At 55.7% G+C, this 15,884-nt stretch overlaps 1 protein-coding gene across 1 annotated transcript in view; it reads right to left on the minus strand.

Annotated features, from left to right (window-relative positions):
- Nucleotides 1-48: 48 nt before the first annotated feature.
- LOC142475197 (uncharacterized) overlaps nucleotides 49-15,884 on the minus strand; it is a 16,752-nt gene continuing 916 nt past the window's right edge. Inside the window, 2 exon segments of the mRNA XM_075581171.1 lie at nucleotides 49-1,144; nucleotides 1,146-2,884. Of these exon segments, the coding sequence (XP_075437286.1) occupies nucleotides 949-1,144; nucleotides 1,146-2,776 (1,827 nt within the window). The 5' untranslated portion in view covers nucleotides 2,777-2,884 and the 3' untranslated portion in view covers nucleotides 49-948.

The following is a 15,884-nucleotide window of genomic DNA, read 5'->3' on the forward strand; positions in this document are numbered from 1 at the left end:
CCCCGTGCGCAGTCTCTCTCCCCCGTGCCGTCTCTCCCCCGTGCGCAGTCTCTCTCCCCCGTACGCTGTCTCTCTCCCCCGTGCACAGTCTCTCTCCCCCGTGCGCAGTCTCTCTCCCCCGTGCGCAGTCTCTCTCCCCCGTACACAGTCTCTCTCCCCGTGCGCTGTCTCTCATTATCCACTCCCTGGGGTTTGTCTTATCTTCTTGCATTTGCAAACAACGACAACTCCATATTCCAATACAATTGTCTGGCTGTGCGAATGTGTTCATTGTACATAAATAACACAGCCAGTTACTAAGGTCCCACACCATAACTATTACACGGCTACATGTAGGCTGTTTCATACACTTACAGACACTTTGTATAGATATAGGCTTTGGTGCCGTTTTGGTTCAGGCTGTATAACCGACTAAATCCCTTCTCACATTCCCCACATACATGTGGTTTCTCCCCTGTGTGTGTCCTCTTGTATGTGTTCAGGCTGGATAACACACTAAATCCCTTCCCACATACATGCGGTCTCTCCCCGTGCGCTCTCCGTGCATAGACTCTCTCCGTGGGTAGACTCTCTCCGTGCGCAGTCTCTCCCCGTGCGCAGTCTCTCTCCGTGCGCAGTCTCTCCCCCCGTGCAGTCTCTCTCCCCCGTGCGCAGTCTCTCTCCCCCGTGCGCAGTCTCTCTCCCCCGTGCGCAGTCTCATTATCCACGCCCCGGGGTTTGTCTTATCTTCGTGCATTTGCAAACAACGACAACTCCATATTGGAATACAATTGTCTGGCTGTGCAAATGTATTCATTGTACATAAATAACATAGCCAGTTACTAAGGTCCCACACCATAACTATTACACGGCCACATGTAGGCTGTTTCATACATTTACAGACACTTTGTATAGATATAGGCTTTGGTCCCGTTTTGGTTCAGGCTGTATAACCGACTAAATCCCTTCTCACATTCCCCACATACATGTGGTTTCTCCCCTGTGTGTCCTCTTGTATGTGTTCAGGCTGGATAACACACTAAATCCCTTCCCACATTCATGCAGTCTCTCCCCTGTGTGTGTTCTCTTGTGTCTGATTAGGCTGGATAATTCACTAAATCCCTTCCCACATTCCCCACACACATGCGACCTCTCCCCTGTGTGTCCTCTTGTGTGTGTCCAGGCTGGATAACACACTAAATCCCTTCCCACATTCCCCACATACATGCGGTCTCTCACCTGTGTGTGTCCTCTTGTGTGTGTTCAGGCTGGATAACTGACTAAATCCCTTCCCACATTCCCCACATACATGCGGTCTCTCCCCTGTGTGTGTCCTCTTGTGTCTGTTCATGTTGGATAAGTCCCTAAATGCCTTCCCACATTCCCCACATACATGCGGTCTCTCCCCTGTGTGTGTCCTCTTGTGTGTATAAAGGCTGGATAACTGACTAAATCCCTTCCCACATTCCCCACATACATGCGGTCTCTCCCCTGTGTGTGTTCTCTTGTGTGTTTCCAGGTGGGATAACTGACTAAATCCCTTCCCACATTCCCCACATACATGCGGTCTCTCCCCTGTGTGTGTCCTCTTATGTATGTCCAGGCTGGATAACACACTAAATCCCTTCCCACATTCCCCACATACATGCGGTCTCTCACCTGTGTGTGTCCTCTTGTGTGTGTTCAGGCTGGATAACTGACTAAATCCCGTCCCACATTCCCCACATACATGCGGTCTCTCCCCTGTGTGTGACCTCTTGTGTGTGTCCAGGCTGGATAACACACTAAATCCCTTCCCACATTCCCCACATACATGCGGTCTCTCCCCTGTGTGTGTCCTCTTGTGTCTGTTCATGTTGGAAAAGTCCCTAAATGCCTTCCCACATTCCCCACATATATGCGGTCTCTCCCCTGTGTGTGACCTCTTGTGTGTGTCCAGGCTGGATAACACACTAAATCCCTTCCCACATTCCCCACATACATGCGGTCTCTCCCCTGTGTGTGTCCTCTTGTGTTTGTTCATGTTGGAAAAGTCCCTAAATGCCTTCCCACATTCCCCACATACATGAGGTCTCTCCCCTGTGTGTGTCCTCTTGTGTGTATAAAGGCTGGATAACTGACTAAATCCCTTCCCACATTCCCCACATACATGCGGTCTCTCCCCTGTGTGTGTTCTCTTGTGTCTTTCCAGGAGGGATAACTGACTAAATCCCTTCCCACATTCCCCACATACATGCGGTCTCTCCCCTGTGTGTGTCCTCTTATGTATGTTCAGGTCTGATAGCCGACCAAATCCCTTCCCACATTCCCCACATACATGCGGTCTCTCCCCTGTGTGTAACCTCTTGTGTGTGTCCAGGCTGGATAACACACTAAATCCCTTCCCACATTCCCCACATACATGCGGTCTCTCCCCTGTGTGTGTCCTCTTGTGTCTGTTCATGTTGGAAAAGTCCCTAAATGCCTTCCCACATTCCCCACATACATGAGGTCTCTCCCCTGTGTGTGTTCTCTTGTGTCTTTCCAGGAGGGATAAGTGACTAAATCCCTTCCCACATTCCCCACATACATGCGGTCTCCCCCCTGTGTGTGTCCTCTTCTGTAGGTTCTGGTCTGATAACCAAGTCAGATTCTTCCCACTTTCTCCAAGATCTTTTCCGGTGGCACCTTCTAATATACCTTCTTTTGAATAAGAAACAGTTACATTGTTTATTAATTGCCTTGACTGGTTGAAAGTTGCATTTTCTGTCATATTCATTGGAATGTTGCAAGATTGTTCTGTCCTCGTCTTTTCCATATTCTCATTTGGGTGTTTGAACTTCAGATGTTTGAGGAGGTAATCCTGACTTGCTAAAAGCAACCTTGCAGTCTTGGCATGGGTGGATTATTGGTGCTTGGCTTTGTACTAGACGAGACAAAAAAGTCACTGTTACACAAACTGTCTTACAGAAGGCCATGCAGGAGAGGGAAGTTGGAATATCACAAACAGTTCAGGATGAAAGTAAACTGTAGATGTACATTGTAAAAAGGAAGGGTTTAGCACAACATGTGCAGCATTAGGGCCGGGAGAGCACATGCAGTGGATCATACATTTAAGGTGAATCTAAAGATTTAAAAAGAAATCTCACTTGCTGGAAAACTCAATTAAAGTGGCAGAAATATTGTCAAATCCTTTGTTACATTAAAAAAAAGGGGGAAAGAATCCCTTCCTAATGCACTCAGTGTTGTGTAATGAGTTAGATACAATAAAACCTTTTATTGGTAATTAATAAAAAATTCCGAAAACAGGAGTGGTGTTAATAGATCGATGGCCAATCCCAATGAACAACACATCTACTATATATTTCTGAAATGTCTGTATGTTTGTCTGCATGCCCTGTGTCCCTAGGGCCAATCGCATTGCACCTTTGGCCTGTCACTCCACCTCAACACTGTCCCACCCCTCACCACACTGTCCCACCCCTCACTGACTCTCATTGGCCTTCGGCCAACACCACTGCCACACTGTCCCACCCCTCACCCCACTGTCCCACCCCTCACTGACAATCCTCACTGCTCTGGGGCGACCTCTCAACCCACAAAACCCTCACCGCCTGCTACCACAGCATTCACCTCCACACACCGCACGAACAAGCAGCGCAACACTGCCTCTTACAAAACACCCCCCTCCACCACCACCCCCCCCCCCCAACCTCATGCACCCCCCTCCACCACCACCACCACCCCCCTCCACCACCACCACCCCCCAACCTCATGCACCCCCCCTCCACCACCACACCCCCCAACCTCATGCACACTACGAACGCACGCCACAGCTCTCCCGCTACTGCAGCCCATCACCAACCCCCCTCACCCAAACATACAACGCACGATGCTCCATCACCCCCCCCTCACACGAACAGCAAACGCACGCTGCTGAACATACAACGCACGATGCTCCATCACACACCCCCCCCCCCTCACCCGAACATCCCCGGAGCACACCAAAACCCACCCCACCCCCCTCACCCATACATCCACAGCACGATGCTCCTCCGGAGCACCTCAAACCCCCCCCCCCTCACCCCAACACAAAACTCACGCTGCAGACCATCCAACGCACGATGCTGCTCCGGAGCCCCTCACCCCCCCCCCAACATCCAACGCACGATGCCGACCATCCAACGCACGATGCTGCTCCGGAGCCCATCACCCCCCCACCCCCACCATCCAACGCACGATGCCACCTCACGATGCTGCTCCCGGAGCCCCTCACCCCCCCCCCCCCCCACACGCACCCGAACATCCACCGCACGATGCTGCTCCGGAGCCCCTCACCCCCCCCCCACCCATCACGTGCGCCGCCCTGCACCGGCTCCGGACGGGAAGCGCGGCCCTCCTACCCTAGCCGCTCCCTTACCTCCCCGGCGCTACCTCCCGCTCAGGTAAGTCACGTCCCGCCTCAGCTTATGGCGCCAGTAACAGCCTCGCGCCTCAGGCCCACCCGCGCAGCCTCGCGCCTCAGGCCCACCCGCGCAGCCTCGCGCCTCAGGCCCACCCGCGCAGCCTCGCGCCTCAGGCCCACAGGGCGCTACCTGCACGCGCCCTCACCTCAGCCGGACGGCACATCGGGGGACCAAGCGGCCGCCGGGGGGGGGGGGGAGTCACGGGGAGGGGCGAGTCACGGGGAGGGGGGGGGCGAGTCACGGGGAGGAGGGGGGCGAGTCACGGGGAGGAGGGGGGGCGAGTCACGGGGAGAGGGGGGTCGAGTCACGGGAGGAGGGGGGCGAGTCACGGGGAGGAGGGGGGGCGAGTCACGGGGAGGTGGGGGGGGCGAGTCACGGGGAGGGGGGGGGGGGGGCGAGTCACGGGGAATGGGGGGGTTGGCGAGTCGAGTCGAGCGGGGAGGGGGGGGGGGGGCACCAGCCGAACCAGCAGGGGGGGAGCATGAACATACATTAATTATGACAATACATATGCCCACTGCTCTCCACCCCCCCCTTCCCCCTCCACTCCCCTCCCCCCCCCCACTCCCCCCCCTCCACTCCCCCCCCCTCCACTCCCCTCCCCCACCACTCCCCTCCTCCCCACTCCCTCCCCCCCCCACTCCCCTCCTCCTCCCCCCCCCCCACTCCCCTCCTCCTCCCCCCCACTCCCCTCCTCCTCCTCCCCCGCACACCCTCTCCTCCTCCCCCCACTCCCCTCCTCCTCCTCCCCCCCCCACTCCCCTCCTCCTCCCCCCCCACACCCCTCCTCCTCCCCCCCCACTTCCCCTCCTCCTCCTCCCCCCCCCCACTCCCCTCCTCCTCCTCCCCCCCCCCACTCCCCTCCTCCTCCTCCCCCCCCCCACTCCCCTCCTCCTCCTCCCGCCCCCCACTCCCCTCCTCCTCCTCCCCCCCCCTCTCGGCCCCTCCTCCTCCTCCCCCCCCCCACTCCCCTCCTCCTCCTCCCCCCCCCCCACTCCCCTCCTCCTCCTCTCCCCCCCCCACTCCCCTCCTCCCCCCCCACTCCCCTCCTCCTCCTCCCCCCCCCCCCACTCCCCTCCTCCCTCCTCCCCCCCCCCCCACTCCCTCCTCCTCCTCCCCCCCCCACTCCCCTCCTCCTCCTCCCCCCCCCCACTCCCCTCCTCCTCCCTCCCCCCCCCCCACCCAACCTCCCCTCCTCCTCCACCCCCCCCCCACTCCCCTCCTCCTCCCCCCCCCACTCCCCCTCCTCCTCCTCCCCCCCCCCACTCCCCACCCCTCCTCCCCCCCCACTCCCTCCTCCCCTCCCCCACCCACTCCCCTCCTCCTCCTCCCCCCCCCCACGCCCCTCCTCCTCCTCCCCCCCCACTCCCCTCCGCCTCCTCCCCCCCCCCCACATCCCCTCCTCCTCCTCCCCCCCCCACTCCCCTCCTCCTCCTCCCCCCCCCCACACCCCCTCCTCCACCCCCCCCCCACTCCCCTCCACCTCCACCCCCCCCACTCCCCTCCACCTCACTCCCCCCCCCACTCCCCTCCTCCTCCTCCCCCCCCCACTCCCCTCCTCACTCCTCCCCCCCCCCACTCCCCTCCCTCCTCCTCCCCCCCCCCACTCCCCTCCTCCTCCTCCCCCCCCCCCCCAACTCCCCTCCTCCTCCACCCCCCCCCCACTCCCCTCCTCCTCCTCCACCCCCCCACTCCCCTCCTCCTCCTCCCCCCCCCCCACTCCCCTCCTCCTCCCCCCCCCACACCCCTCCTCCTCCCCCCACCACTCCCCTCCTCCTCCCCCCCCCCACCTCCCCTCCTCCTCCTCCCCCCCCCACTCCCCTCCTCCTCCTCCCCCCCCCCACTCCCTCCTCCTCCTCCCCCCCCCCACTCCCCTCCTCCTCCTCCCCCCCCCCCCACTCCCCTCCTCCTCCCCCCCCCACTCCCCTCCTCCTCCTCCCCCCCCCACTCCCCTCCTCCTCCTCCCCCCCCCCACTCCCCTCCTCCTCCCCCCCCCACTCCCCTCCTCCTCCCCCCCCACTCCCCCCCACCTCCCCCCCCCACTCCCCTCCTCCTCCCCCCCCCCACTCCCCTCCTCCTCCTCCCCCCCCCCACACCCCCATCCTCTCCTCCCCCCCCAACTCCCCTCCTCCTCCTCCCCCCCCCCACTCCCCTCCTCCCCCCCCCCACTCCCCTCCCTCCTCCTCCCCCCCCCACTCCCCTCCTCCCCCCCCCCACTCCCCTCCTCCTCCTCCCCCCCCACTCCCCCCTCCCCCCCCCCACTCCCCTCCTCCTCCTCCCCCCCCACTCCCCTCCTCCTCCTCCCCCCCCACTCCCCTCCTCCTCCTCCCCCCCCCACTCCCCTCCTCCTCCCCCCCCCCCCACCCCCTCCTCCTCCCCCCCCCACTCCCTCCTCCTCACTCCCCCCCCCCCAATCCCCTCCTCCTCCAACCCCCCCCCCCACTCCCCTCCTCCTCCTCCCCCCCCCACTCCCCTCGACTCCTCCCCCCCCCCCACTCCCTCCTCTCCTCCCCCCCCCACTCCCCTCCTCCTCCTCCCCCCCCCACACCCCTCCTCCTCCTCCCCCCCCACTCCCCTCCTCCTCCTCCCCCCCCACCTCCCCTCCTCCTCCTCCCCCCCCACTCCCCTCCTTCCTCCCCCCCCCCCTCCCACTCCCCTCCTCCTCCCACCCCCCACTCCCCTCCTCCTCCTCCCCCCCCCACTCCCCTCCTCCCCCCCCCACTCCCCTCCTCCTCCTCCCCCCCCCACTCCCTCCTCCTCCTCCCCCCCCCCCACTCCCCTCCTCCTCCTCCCCCCCCCCACTCCCCTCCTCCTCCCCCCCCCACTCCCCTCCTCCTCCTCCCCCCCCCCACCTCACCTCCCCTCCTCCTCCTCCCCCCACTCCCCTCCTCCTCCTCCCCCCCCCCACTCCCCTCCTCCTCCTCCTCCCCCCCCCCTCCCCTCCTCCTCCTCCCCCCCCCCACTCCCCTCCTCCTCCCCCCCCCACTCCCCTCCTCCTCCTCCCCCCCCCCACTCCCCTCCTCCTCCTCCCCCCCCCCCACTCCCCTCCTCCTCCCCCCCCCCCCACTCCCCCCCCTCCCCCCCCCCCACTCCCCTCCTCCTCCTCCCCCCCCCACTCCCCTCCTCCTCCTCCCCCCCCCCACTCCCCTCCTCCTCCTCCCCCCCCCACTCCCCTCCTCCTCCTCCCCCCCCACTCCCTCCTCCTCCTCCCCCCCCCACTCCCCTCCTCCTCCTCCCCCCCCCCCCACTCCCCTCCTCCTCCCCCCCCCACTCCCCTCCTCCTCCTCCCCCCCCCACTCCCCCTCCTCCCCCCCCCACTCCCCTCCTCCTCCTCCCCCCCCCACTCCCCTCCTCCCCCTCCCCCCCCCACTCCCCTCCTCCTCCTCCCCCCCCCACTCCCCTCCTCCTCCCCCCCCACTCCCTCCTCCTCCTCCCTCCCCCCCCCACTCCCCTCCTCCTCCTCCCCCCCACTCCCCTCCTCCTCCTCCCCCCCCACTCCCCCTCCTCCTCCTCCCCCCCCCCACTCCCCTCCTCCTCCTCCCCCCCCCCACTCCCCTCCTCCTCCTCCCCCCCCCCACTCCCCTCCTCCTCCTCCCCCCCCCCCACTCCCCTCCTCCTCCCCCCCCCACTCCCCTCCTCCTCCCCCCCCCACTCCCCTCCTCCTCCTCCCCCCCCACTCCCCTCCTCCTCCTCCTCTCCCCCCCCCACTCCCCTCCTCTCCTCCCCCCCCACTCCCCTCCTCCTCCCCCCCCCACTCCCCTCCTCCTCCTCCCCCCCCACTCCCCTCCTCCTCCTCCCCCCCCCCCACTCCCCTCCTCCTCCTCCCCCCCCCACTCCCTCCTCCTCCCCCCCCCACTCCCCTCCTCCTCCCCCCCCCACTCCCCTCCTCCTCCCCCCCACTCCCCTCCTCCCTCCCCCCCCACTCCCCTCCCTCCCCCCCCCCCCCCACTCCCCTCCTCCTCCCCCCCCACTCCCCTCCTCCCCCCCCCACTCCCCTCCCTCCCCCCCACCTCCCCTCCCTCCCCCCCCCCACTCCCCCTCCCTCCCTCCCCCCCACTCCCCTCCTCACATTTATTACACTAGTAATAAAATGTATATTAAAATATGTATTACGCACCAATGCACAACCCACCCCGTGCCCCCACATAAAACCATTATTTATTTTTTTTACACACAGGATTAATACCCCATTGTGGTGAGGGTCCCAGGGTGGTCCCCACGTGTCCGCAGGCCCCATGCCTTGGCTGATGCGGGAGTACCTCTTTCTCCCCCCTCCCCTTCTGTCCCATAGTACCAAATCCTTTGATAGATAGCAAGCCCCCCCCCCACCCATAACACACCTACCATGACATTTGTTTTTTTACGGCGCAACTTTTACTTAAATGGCAGTGTTGCGAGCCCTATTTCACACCCCGCGACTCCCCCCCCCCCCCCCCATTTTACACCTCACGAGCCACCTCTATTTCCTTCACGGATCCCTAGAAGTCTGGGTATAAAAGGGTGTTTCTCTGCTTTTATACTCATGGTGTGGCCAACCCTCTGCCCCAGTATCTGGCAGATTAGTTGTTGCGATTTGGTCACACCACAAGTCATGTGATCCTCTAGCAACTTCTAAAGAAGCACAAGGCCCAACATGTGCCTAGGAAGTGCAACATTACAGAAACATCATTGTAGCTAAGTCACATGTCAGAGCCTTGTGAGGACTTAACCCCCGCCACTGCCTGCAGCTACCAGGGATGACATGCAGGGCAAGGGAATTTCTAGCAGTGTGCTACACATATATACAGGCATACCCCGCATTAATGTACGCAATGGGACCGGAGCATGTATGTAAAGCGAAAATGTACTTAAAGTGAAGCACTACAATGTTTCCACTTATCGATGCATGTACTGTACTGCAAACGTCATATACGTGCATAACTGATGTAAATAACGCATTTGTAACAGGCTCTATAGTCTCCCCGCTTGCGCACAGCTTGGTACAGGTAGGGAACAGTATTGCTGTTCAGAATGTGCTGACAGGCGTATGCACGAGCTGCCGTTTGCCTATTGGGCGATATGTCCTTACTCGCGAGTGTACTTAAAGTGAGTGTTCTTAAACCGGGGTATATGAGTATACTGCAGGAAGCAGTGTGTCAGGGCACAGCCAAGGATGGTCAGGATAGCAGCTTGTGGTTAAAAAGTAATCTTTATTCGGACACCATGGTGCAGACAAAAAAATGGAGGGTAGCTCTTACGCGTTTCACGCCTAAATGGCGCTTCGTCAGAGAGTAAAAATGTTATGCTGGGACCCCCTTAATATAGTGCTTCTGATTGCGGTTCAAATTATTCACAGCCGCGGCTCCGTTGGCCGGAAGTGACGAAACCGGAAATTGAAAACCGGAAGTGACGCGACGGACTCCATGCAGTGGATGATTGTTTACAAGCTAAACTTGTAGTCATGGAGACCGCAGCGTCATCCCTCGGTGTCAATGAGGGAAATCTTACTCACAGGCTAGACCCAGCATTATCACCCCACCATGCAGAGAAAAAAATACATCAACGGTGGTGGTTTTAAAAACAATAACTAAAGCATATCAACTATGCATAAACTAAAGGACTCTATAGTTGACAAATAAATGTTGCCCATAATATATGATTGCAATGATGTTATGAGAGCTTTTTAAAAACTTTATAAAGCTTTTTGGAATTATTGCAGATCTATGAAGAAGTAATGTATTAATGACAAATCTATAATCTCTAGTTGGATTTGTATGTGCAATCTTGCAATCCTATATGATGGGTTCATATATTGATGAAATAAATTATGCCAAGTATTGCATGGAAAAGTACATTTGCAACAGTTATACATATCTAATTAATATTTTTACAAATATTAGAAAACAACTTAATAGCAATATTAAATCAATGGATTCTTCATGTTTTTACATATCATTACAGTTGCTTTCAATTATATTTAAGAACATAAACACAATATATGAGAAAGCACACATAGGAATCAATGTGCATTTTTTCAGTTTAAATCTGATGGTATATTGCAGATACACATATTAGTTTTTATATAAACACAACGGAATGATGTAGTTTTGTTATGGACATAAATGAATTGTTGACAGAAAGAATTACAGAAAAATAAATTTCACAAAAAGTGTTTCAGCTCCCAGTCCGTGTTTATACCCCCGGGTGCCAGGTACCCGAGGGTATAAATCCAGAACATTTCTCTCTGGTTCAGTATGTTCTCTCTATTACCTCCTCTTCTATGTTTTGGGATATGCTCTAGAGCACTGAATGTGAAAGTATCAATGGAGCCTTTTGGACAATTTATGAAGTGTTTAGACACTGGTAGGTTAGGGTCTTTCTTTTTTATAGATCGTAAGTGCTCTGAAATTCTTACTTTTAAAGGTCTGATTGTCCTCCCAATATAGGTACTGCCACAGGCACAGTTGAGTTTATATACAACGTAATTAGTAGAACATGTCATAAAATGTTTTAACTTATATTTTTGACTGGTATGTTTACTAGTGACTAAAGATAATGGTGTTGCATATTTACAATATGTGCATTTGCCACATTTGTGAAAACCTTTTGGAAGACTATCTTGAGATGTGTTTTGTCCTGCAGAAAATAAACTTGGAGATAAATGATATCCTATGGTTTTAGCCTTTTTGTATACAAATTTCGGTAAGTTGTTTGTGACTGATTTCAGTCCTCTATCTAACTGCAGAACCCTCCAATGTTTTTCTATAATGTTTTTTATCTTATTGGCTTGATTGCTAAAGGTGGTGATAAAGAGCGGGGTTTCAGATTCAGATTCTGCGATCATACTATTCGTGGTATTTTTCTTCCGTTTTGGATTCTTTAGAATATCCAAGCGATTTGATTGCAATGCATGTATGAAAGCAGAGTGGATATCTTGTTCCAGATACCCTCTGTTTCTGAACCTCTCATTCAATATCTCCGACTGTTGTATGAAGGCTTCTTCAGTAGAAGAAAGTCTTCTCAGTCGGAGATATTGGCCTCTGGGTATGCCTCTTAGCAGGGGTCTTGGATGACTACTATTTGCTCTTAGCAGAGAGTTGCGGGCATTTGTTTTACGAAATAAATTCGTTTGAATTGTACAATTCACATCAATGAATAATTTTATATCCAAAAAGTCTATATGATTGATGTTTACTGAAGAAGTGAATTTTAAATTAAAAGTATTGTCGTTTAAATAGTTATTGAAGGCCCCCAGTGTGTCGTGGTCTCCCTCCCATATCAGAATAAGGTCGTCTATATAACGACGGTAAAAAATAATATTCTTGCGATAAGGATTAGTGTCACCGAAAATGTGTTTATTTTCCCAGAAACCCATAAAAAGATTTGCATAAGAAGGAGCGAAAGAAGTACCCATAGCAGTGCCCTGTTTTTGGAGATAGAAGTGTTGATCAAAAAGAAAATAATTGTGCTGTAATAAAAATATTATGCAATCCAACAAAAAAGTGATTTGTGCAGTGTGTAGATTTGATAAATTAAGGAAATGAGTGACAGCTAAGATACCAAGATGGTGACTGATAATTGTGTATAAAGATGATACATCTAGTGTAACCCAAGTATAATTGTGACGCCAAGTGATCTTCTGTAACATATTTAATAATTGTGTAGAGTCTCTGATATAGGAAGGAAGAACCACCACCAGGGGTTGTAAATACACATCCACGTACCTAGATACACCATCTCCCAAGATCCAATGCTAGAAATTATTGGTCTGCCTGGCGGATTGTCCAGGGACTTATGGATCTTTGGGAGATGGTGAAAAATAGGCACAGTGGGAAAACGGCTAAATAGATATTGAGATTCTTGAATTGATAAAACCCGCAACTCTCTGCCAAGATCAATAAGTGTTTGTAACTCTCCAAGGAACAGTGATGTGGGGTCTTTTTCATTGTACACACACACACACACACACACACACACACACACACACACACACACACACGTAACAAGGACTAATTGTAGTATAATGTAATACAATAAATTCATTTATGTCAAAAACGAATGTTGTTCTGACTAGGAATTTATTAAATGTATTTTATTTATATATTTTATTTTAAAGTGGGGTGGGACTAGGTGGCGAGTAGATTTTTTGGTTGGGCGATTTGTCGAACAGAGTGTGTGTGTGTGTGTGTGTGTGTGAATAACTTATCTTGGGGATGATCGGGCCCGGTGGGAGCGGGGTCCGGCGCTGCAAGTTGGGGCAGACCTCTGGCCAGGTCCAGCTGACGGTTGCGGCCGGGCCCCGGCTCTCCATAAGCTGCAGGCCTCCTCACTCTGTGTCCCACACCGAGCTTCCAGTCAGCGCGCACCGGTAGCGGAGGCCCAGCTTACTTCCGGAGCGCTGACGTCAGAGGCTGGAAGCTCGGCCTGGGACAGGAAGGCCTACATCTGATGGAGAGCGACCGGCAGCCAGGCCACCGCCGGGCCCCCCCAGCCTCTGGGCCCAGGACACTTGTACCTTTTGCCCCCACTCCTTATTGCGGCCCTTTTGCCACCCTTGCGGTGGCGCGATGACACTTGCGAGGAGCTCGCTAGGTGAGAGCCTCTATGTTCCCATCGGAGCTACTAGAATAGGGCGATTGTATACAAAGTGCGAGATGAAGCTGGTTTTCAGCTCCCGCTCGGTGTGTTTGAGCCGCAGCGCTGCCGCTCGGGGAGACGCTCTTCCCGTACGAGTTTGGCAGGTCATCGGAGCTCTCTGATTTGCAAACCTGTCAAATCGTACGGGAAGTGCTCAAAAAGCTTGATGAATTCATTATCAAAGCTACTAGAATTGGCCCCTTAGTGTTTTGTATAAGACTTCGGGACAAACCAAGCAATATCCATTCGTTACCAGCCGCTAAGGTGGCAAAGGGGGTGAGGTAATGTAATGTTTATATTATCCCCTTTGTGGTCAGCTGGTCATGGAAACTGATGACTCGTTGACCCGTGGACTACTAAGGCTGAGTGTGGCACGTGCGCAGGCCCAGTGTCTGTGTGTGCAGGCGTGCAAAGCACTATGACGCGAACGCTGTCAGGGAAGACAAGAATGTTGTCTTCCCGTGCCGCGACGTGGTCATGTGGCGGCACACAGCCAATGGCAGGGCAGATATGCCCCGTCGTGGCCCCGCCCCCACGCTCCCCTACAGACCGCCGATCGCGGCTGTAGTCTCTGCATGCGCATGCAGCAGGGAGGACTGGGGCCGTAGCCATGGGCGTCCGCAGATTTTTTTTTAGGGGGGGGGCATAATTTTAACGGCCAGTGAGGGAGGCAGGGTGACAGAGAGAGGGCGGCAGGGTGACAGAGAGAGGGAGGCAGGGTGGATAGGTGACTGACTGGAGACAGGGGGGGGGGGAGACTGGGGAGACATGGGGGGAAGTCCAGGGGAGGCCGTGGGGGGCCAGAGGAGGTCCAGCTGAGGTCGTGGAGGGCCAGAGGAGGCCATGGGGGACCTCTGGAGGTCGTGGGGGGACCAGGAGAGGCCATGGGGGGACCACTGGAGGCCGTGGGAGGACCAGGGGAGGCCATGGGGGGACCAGGGGAGGTCGTGGGAGGACCAGGGGAGGCCGAGGGAGGACCAGGGGAGGCCGTGGGGGACCTCTGGAGGACTGGGGCTGTAGCCTAAGGGGTTAATTTATACTGTAATGTATTTTAATAACACTATTTTATCATCTATTCCATGTTGCTTTAGCTTATCTTGCCTATGTATATAACGGGCAGTATATTGGCCAGTATATACATAGGAAAGACAGGGCTAACGCCAGCCTGGGGTAGGTGAGAAAATATTTGCGTTATTTCTGCCATTCATCCCATCCTGATAAATATCCCATCTTGATGTATGGCAATTTTAAGTAAAAATACGGTATTATCCCTGGTTTTTAACGTGTCTGATAAAAAGTGCTTTATTTTTGGCGCTGCAGCACTGATTCATTGCACAATAATAATAATAAGGCACTTTTTTAAGGCCGGTAATACGGCATGTTTAGGTTACCGCACTTTGACTGAAGTCAGGTTTAGTGATTAAGTTGTAGTCGACCCGTAATGGTGTATGCAGATCAATAACTGCAATTTAACAATTAGATTGTAAGCTCCTCGGAGCAGGGACTCCTTCCTTAATGTTACTTTTACAGTATGTCTGAAGCACTTATTCCCATGATCTGTTATTTATATTATTTGTTATTTATATGATATGTATTACTACTGTGAAGCGCTATGTACATTTATGGCGCTATACAAATAAAGACATACAATACAACATCAGTAATAAGACAATGTCAAAACCACACAGCACACATATTCCTGATTACCTTGTGCTGGCGCGGTACTTATCCACAGCGTATCTCACTTGTTACCAGACCGTCAGTACTCAAAACAGCAGGTCACCGGTATACTGACTCCACCAGACCTGACTCCGCCCGCTGGAACATGCCTTGGTCCTACTGACCGCAAGGTGTAACCGCTTGGGCCAGGGCAAAAAGGTGCCCAAAATCATCCACTACTATCCCTAGCCTCACTTTGCTAGGATGGTAGCATCACCCCACAGAACCACTAGAGGGCCCACCACAAAAGCCACGCTCCTATACCCAGGATACCCCACCCACAATCCTGGGAACACTGACCCAGAGTACACCATGGGAATCCTATTCTGGCTTTTCTAGGAGGGTAGATACCACCCAGAACGACTAGGGGCCCCACCCCAAGAGCCACGCTCCTATGCCGGGGTCCCAGATTACACAACCTTAGGCTAAGGCCCCGCTCCCTCAGTCAGCGCGCCCACACTGCATGCAGGCAGCGCGCTGAGAGGCACAGACCGCTATCTGCGGTCTGTAGGGAGCAGGAGCCGTGGTTTGAGCGGAGGGGGTGTGGTTTGAGCAGATGGGGCGTGGTTTGAGTGGAGGGACCCGTAACTCCGCCCCCCTCCCTCCACGGGCTCGGTTTCCCGGGCTGCAGGGGGGAGCTGCTGCGGGCTGCTGGAAGGTAAGCAGCAACCGCTCTCTCCCGCTTCCCCCACAAATGCCCTCCTCTCACACGCTGATACACACACACACACACACACACACACACACACACACACACACACACACACACACACCACCCCCTACCTTGTGGAGGAAGCTCTCTGCCAGCTCCCTCCCCCGCCGCTGATAGACTCATCAGCGCACGACGTGACGCGTCACCGCTCGGAATCACTATTTTCTTGCATCCCCTGGCGGCTGACGCTTCACTGCGCATAGTGAGCCGTGCAGCGAGGGGGGACTGGGACCGGCTCAAGAAGGATTCCCCTGCTGGTGAGGAACGCGCGCGCCCCCGAACGCCTCGGGATCAAAGCCTGATACCTGTGTGATTTCTGGGGACAGAGGGACCTCCGTGAATGCAGAGGGTCTCAGGGTTCCCAGAACACGTAAAACCATTACACAATCCCTGCACCCAGATCACAAGGATCC

The sequence above is a fragment of the Ascaphus truei genome, unplaced genomic scaffold, assembly GCF_040206685.1.
Source record: "Ascaphus truei isolate aAscTru1 unplaced genomic scaffold, aAscTru1.hap1 HAP1_SCAFFOLD_1097, whole genome shotgun sequence".
Taxonomy (NCBI): Eukaryota; Metazoa; Chordata; class Amphibia; order Anura; family Ascaphidae; genus Ascaphus; species Ascaphus truei.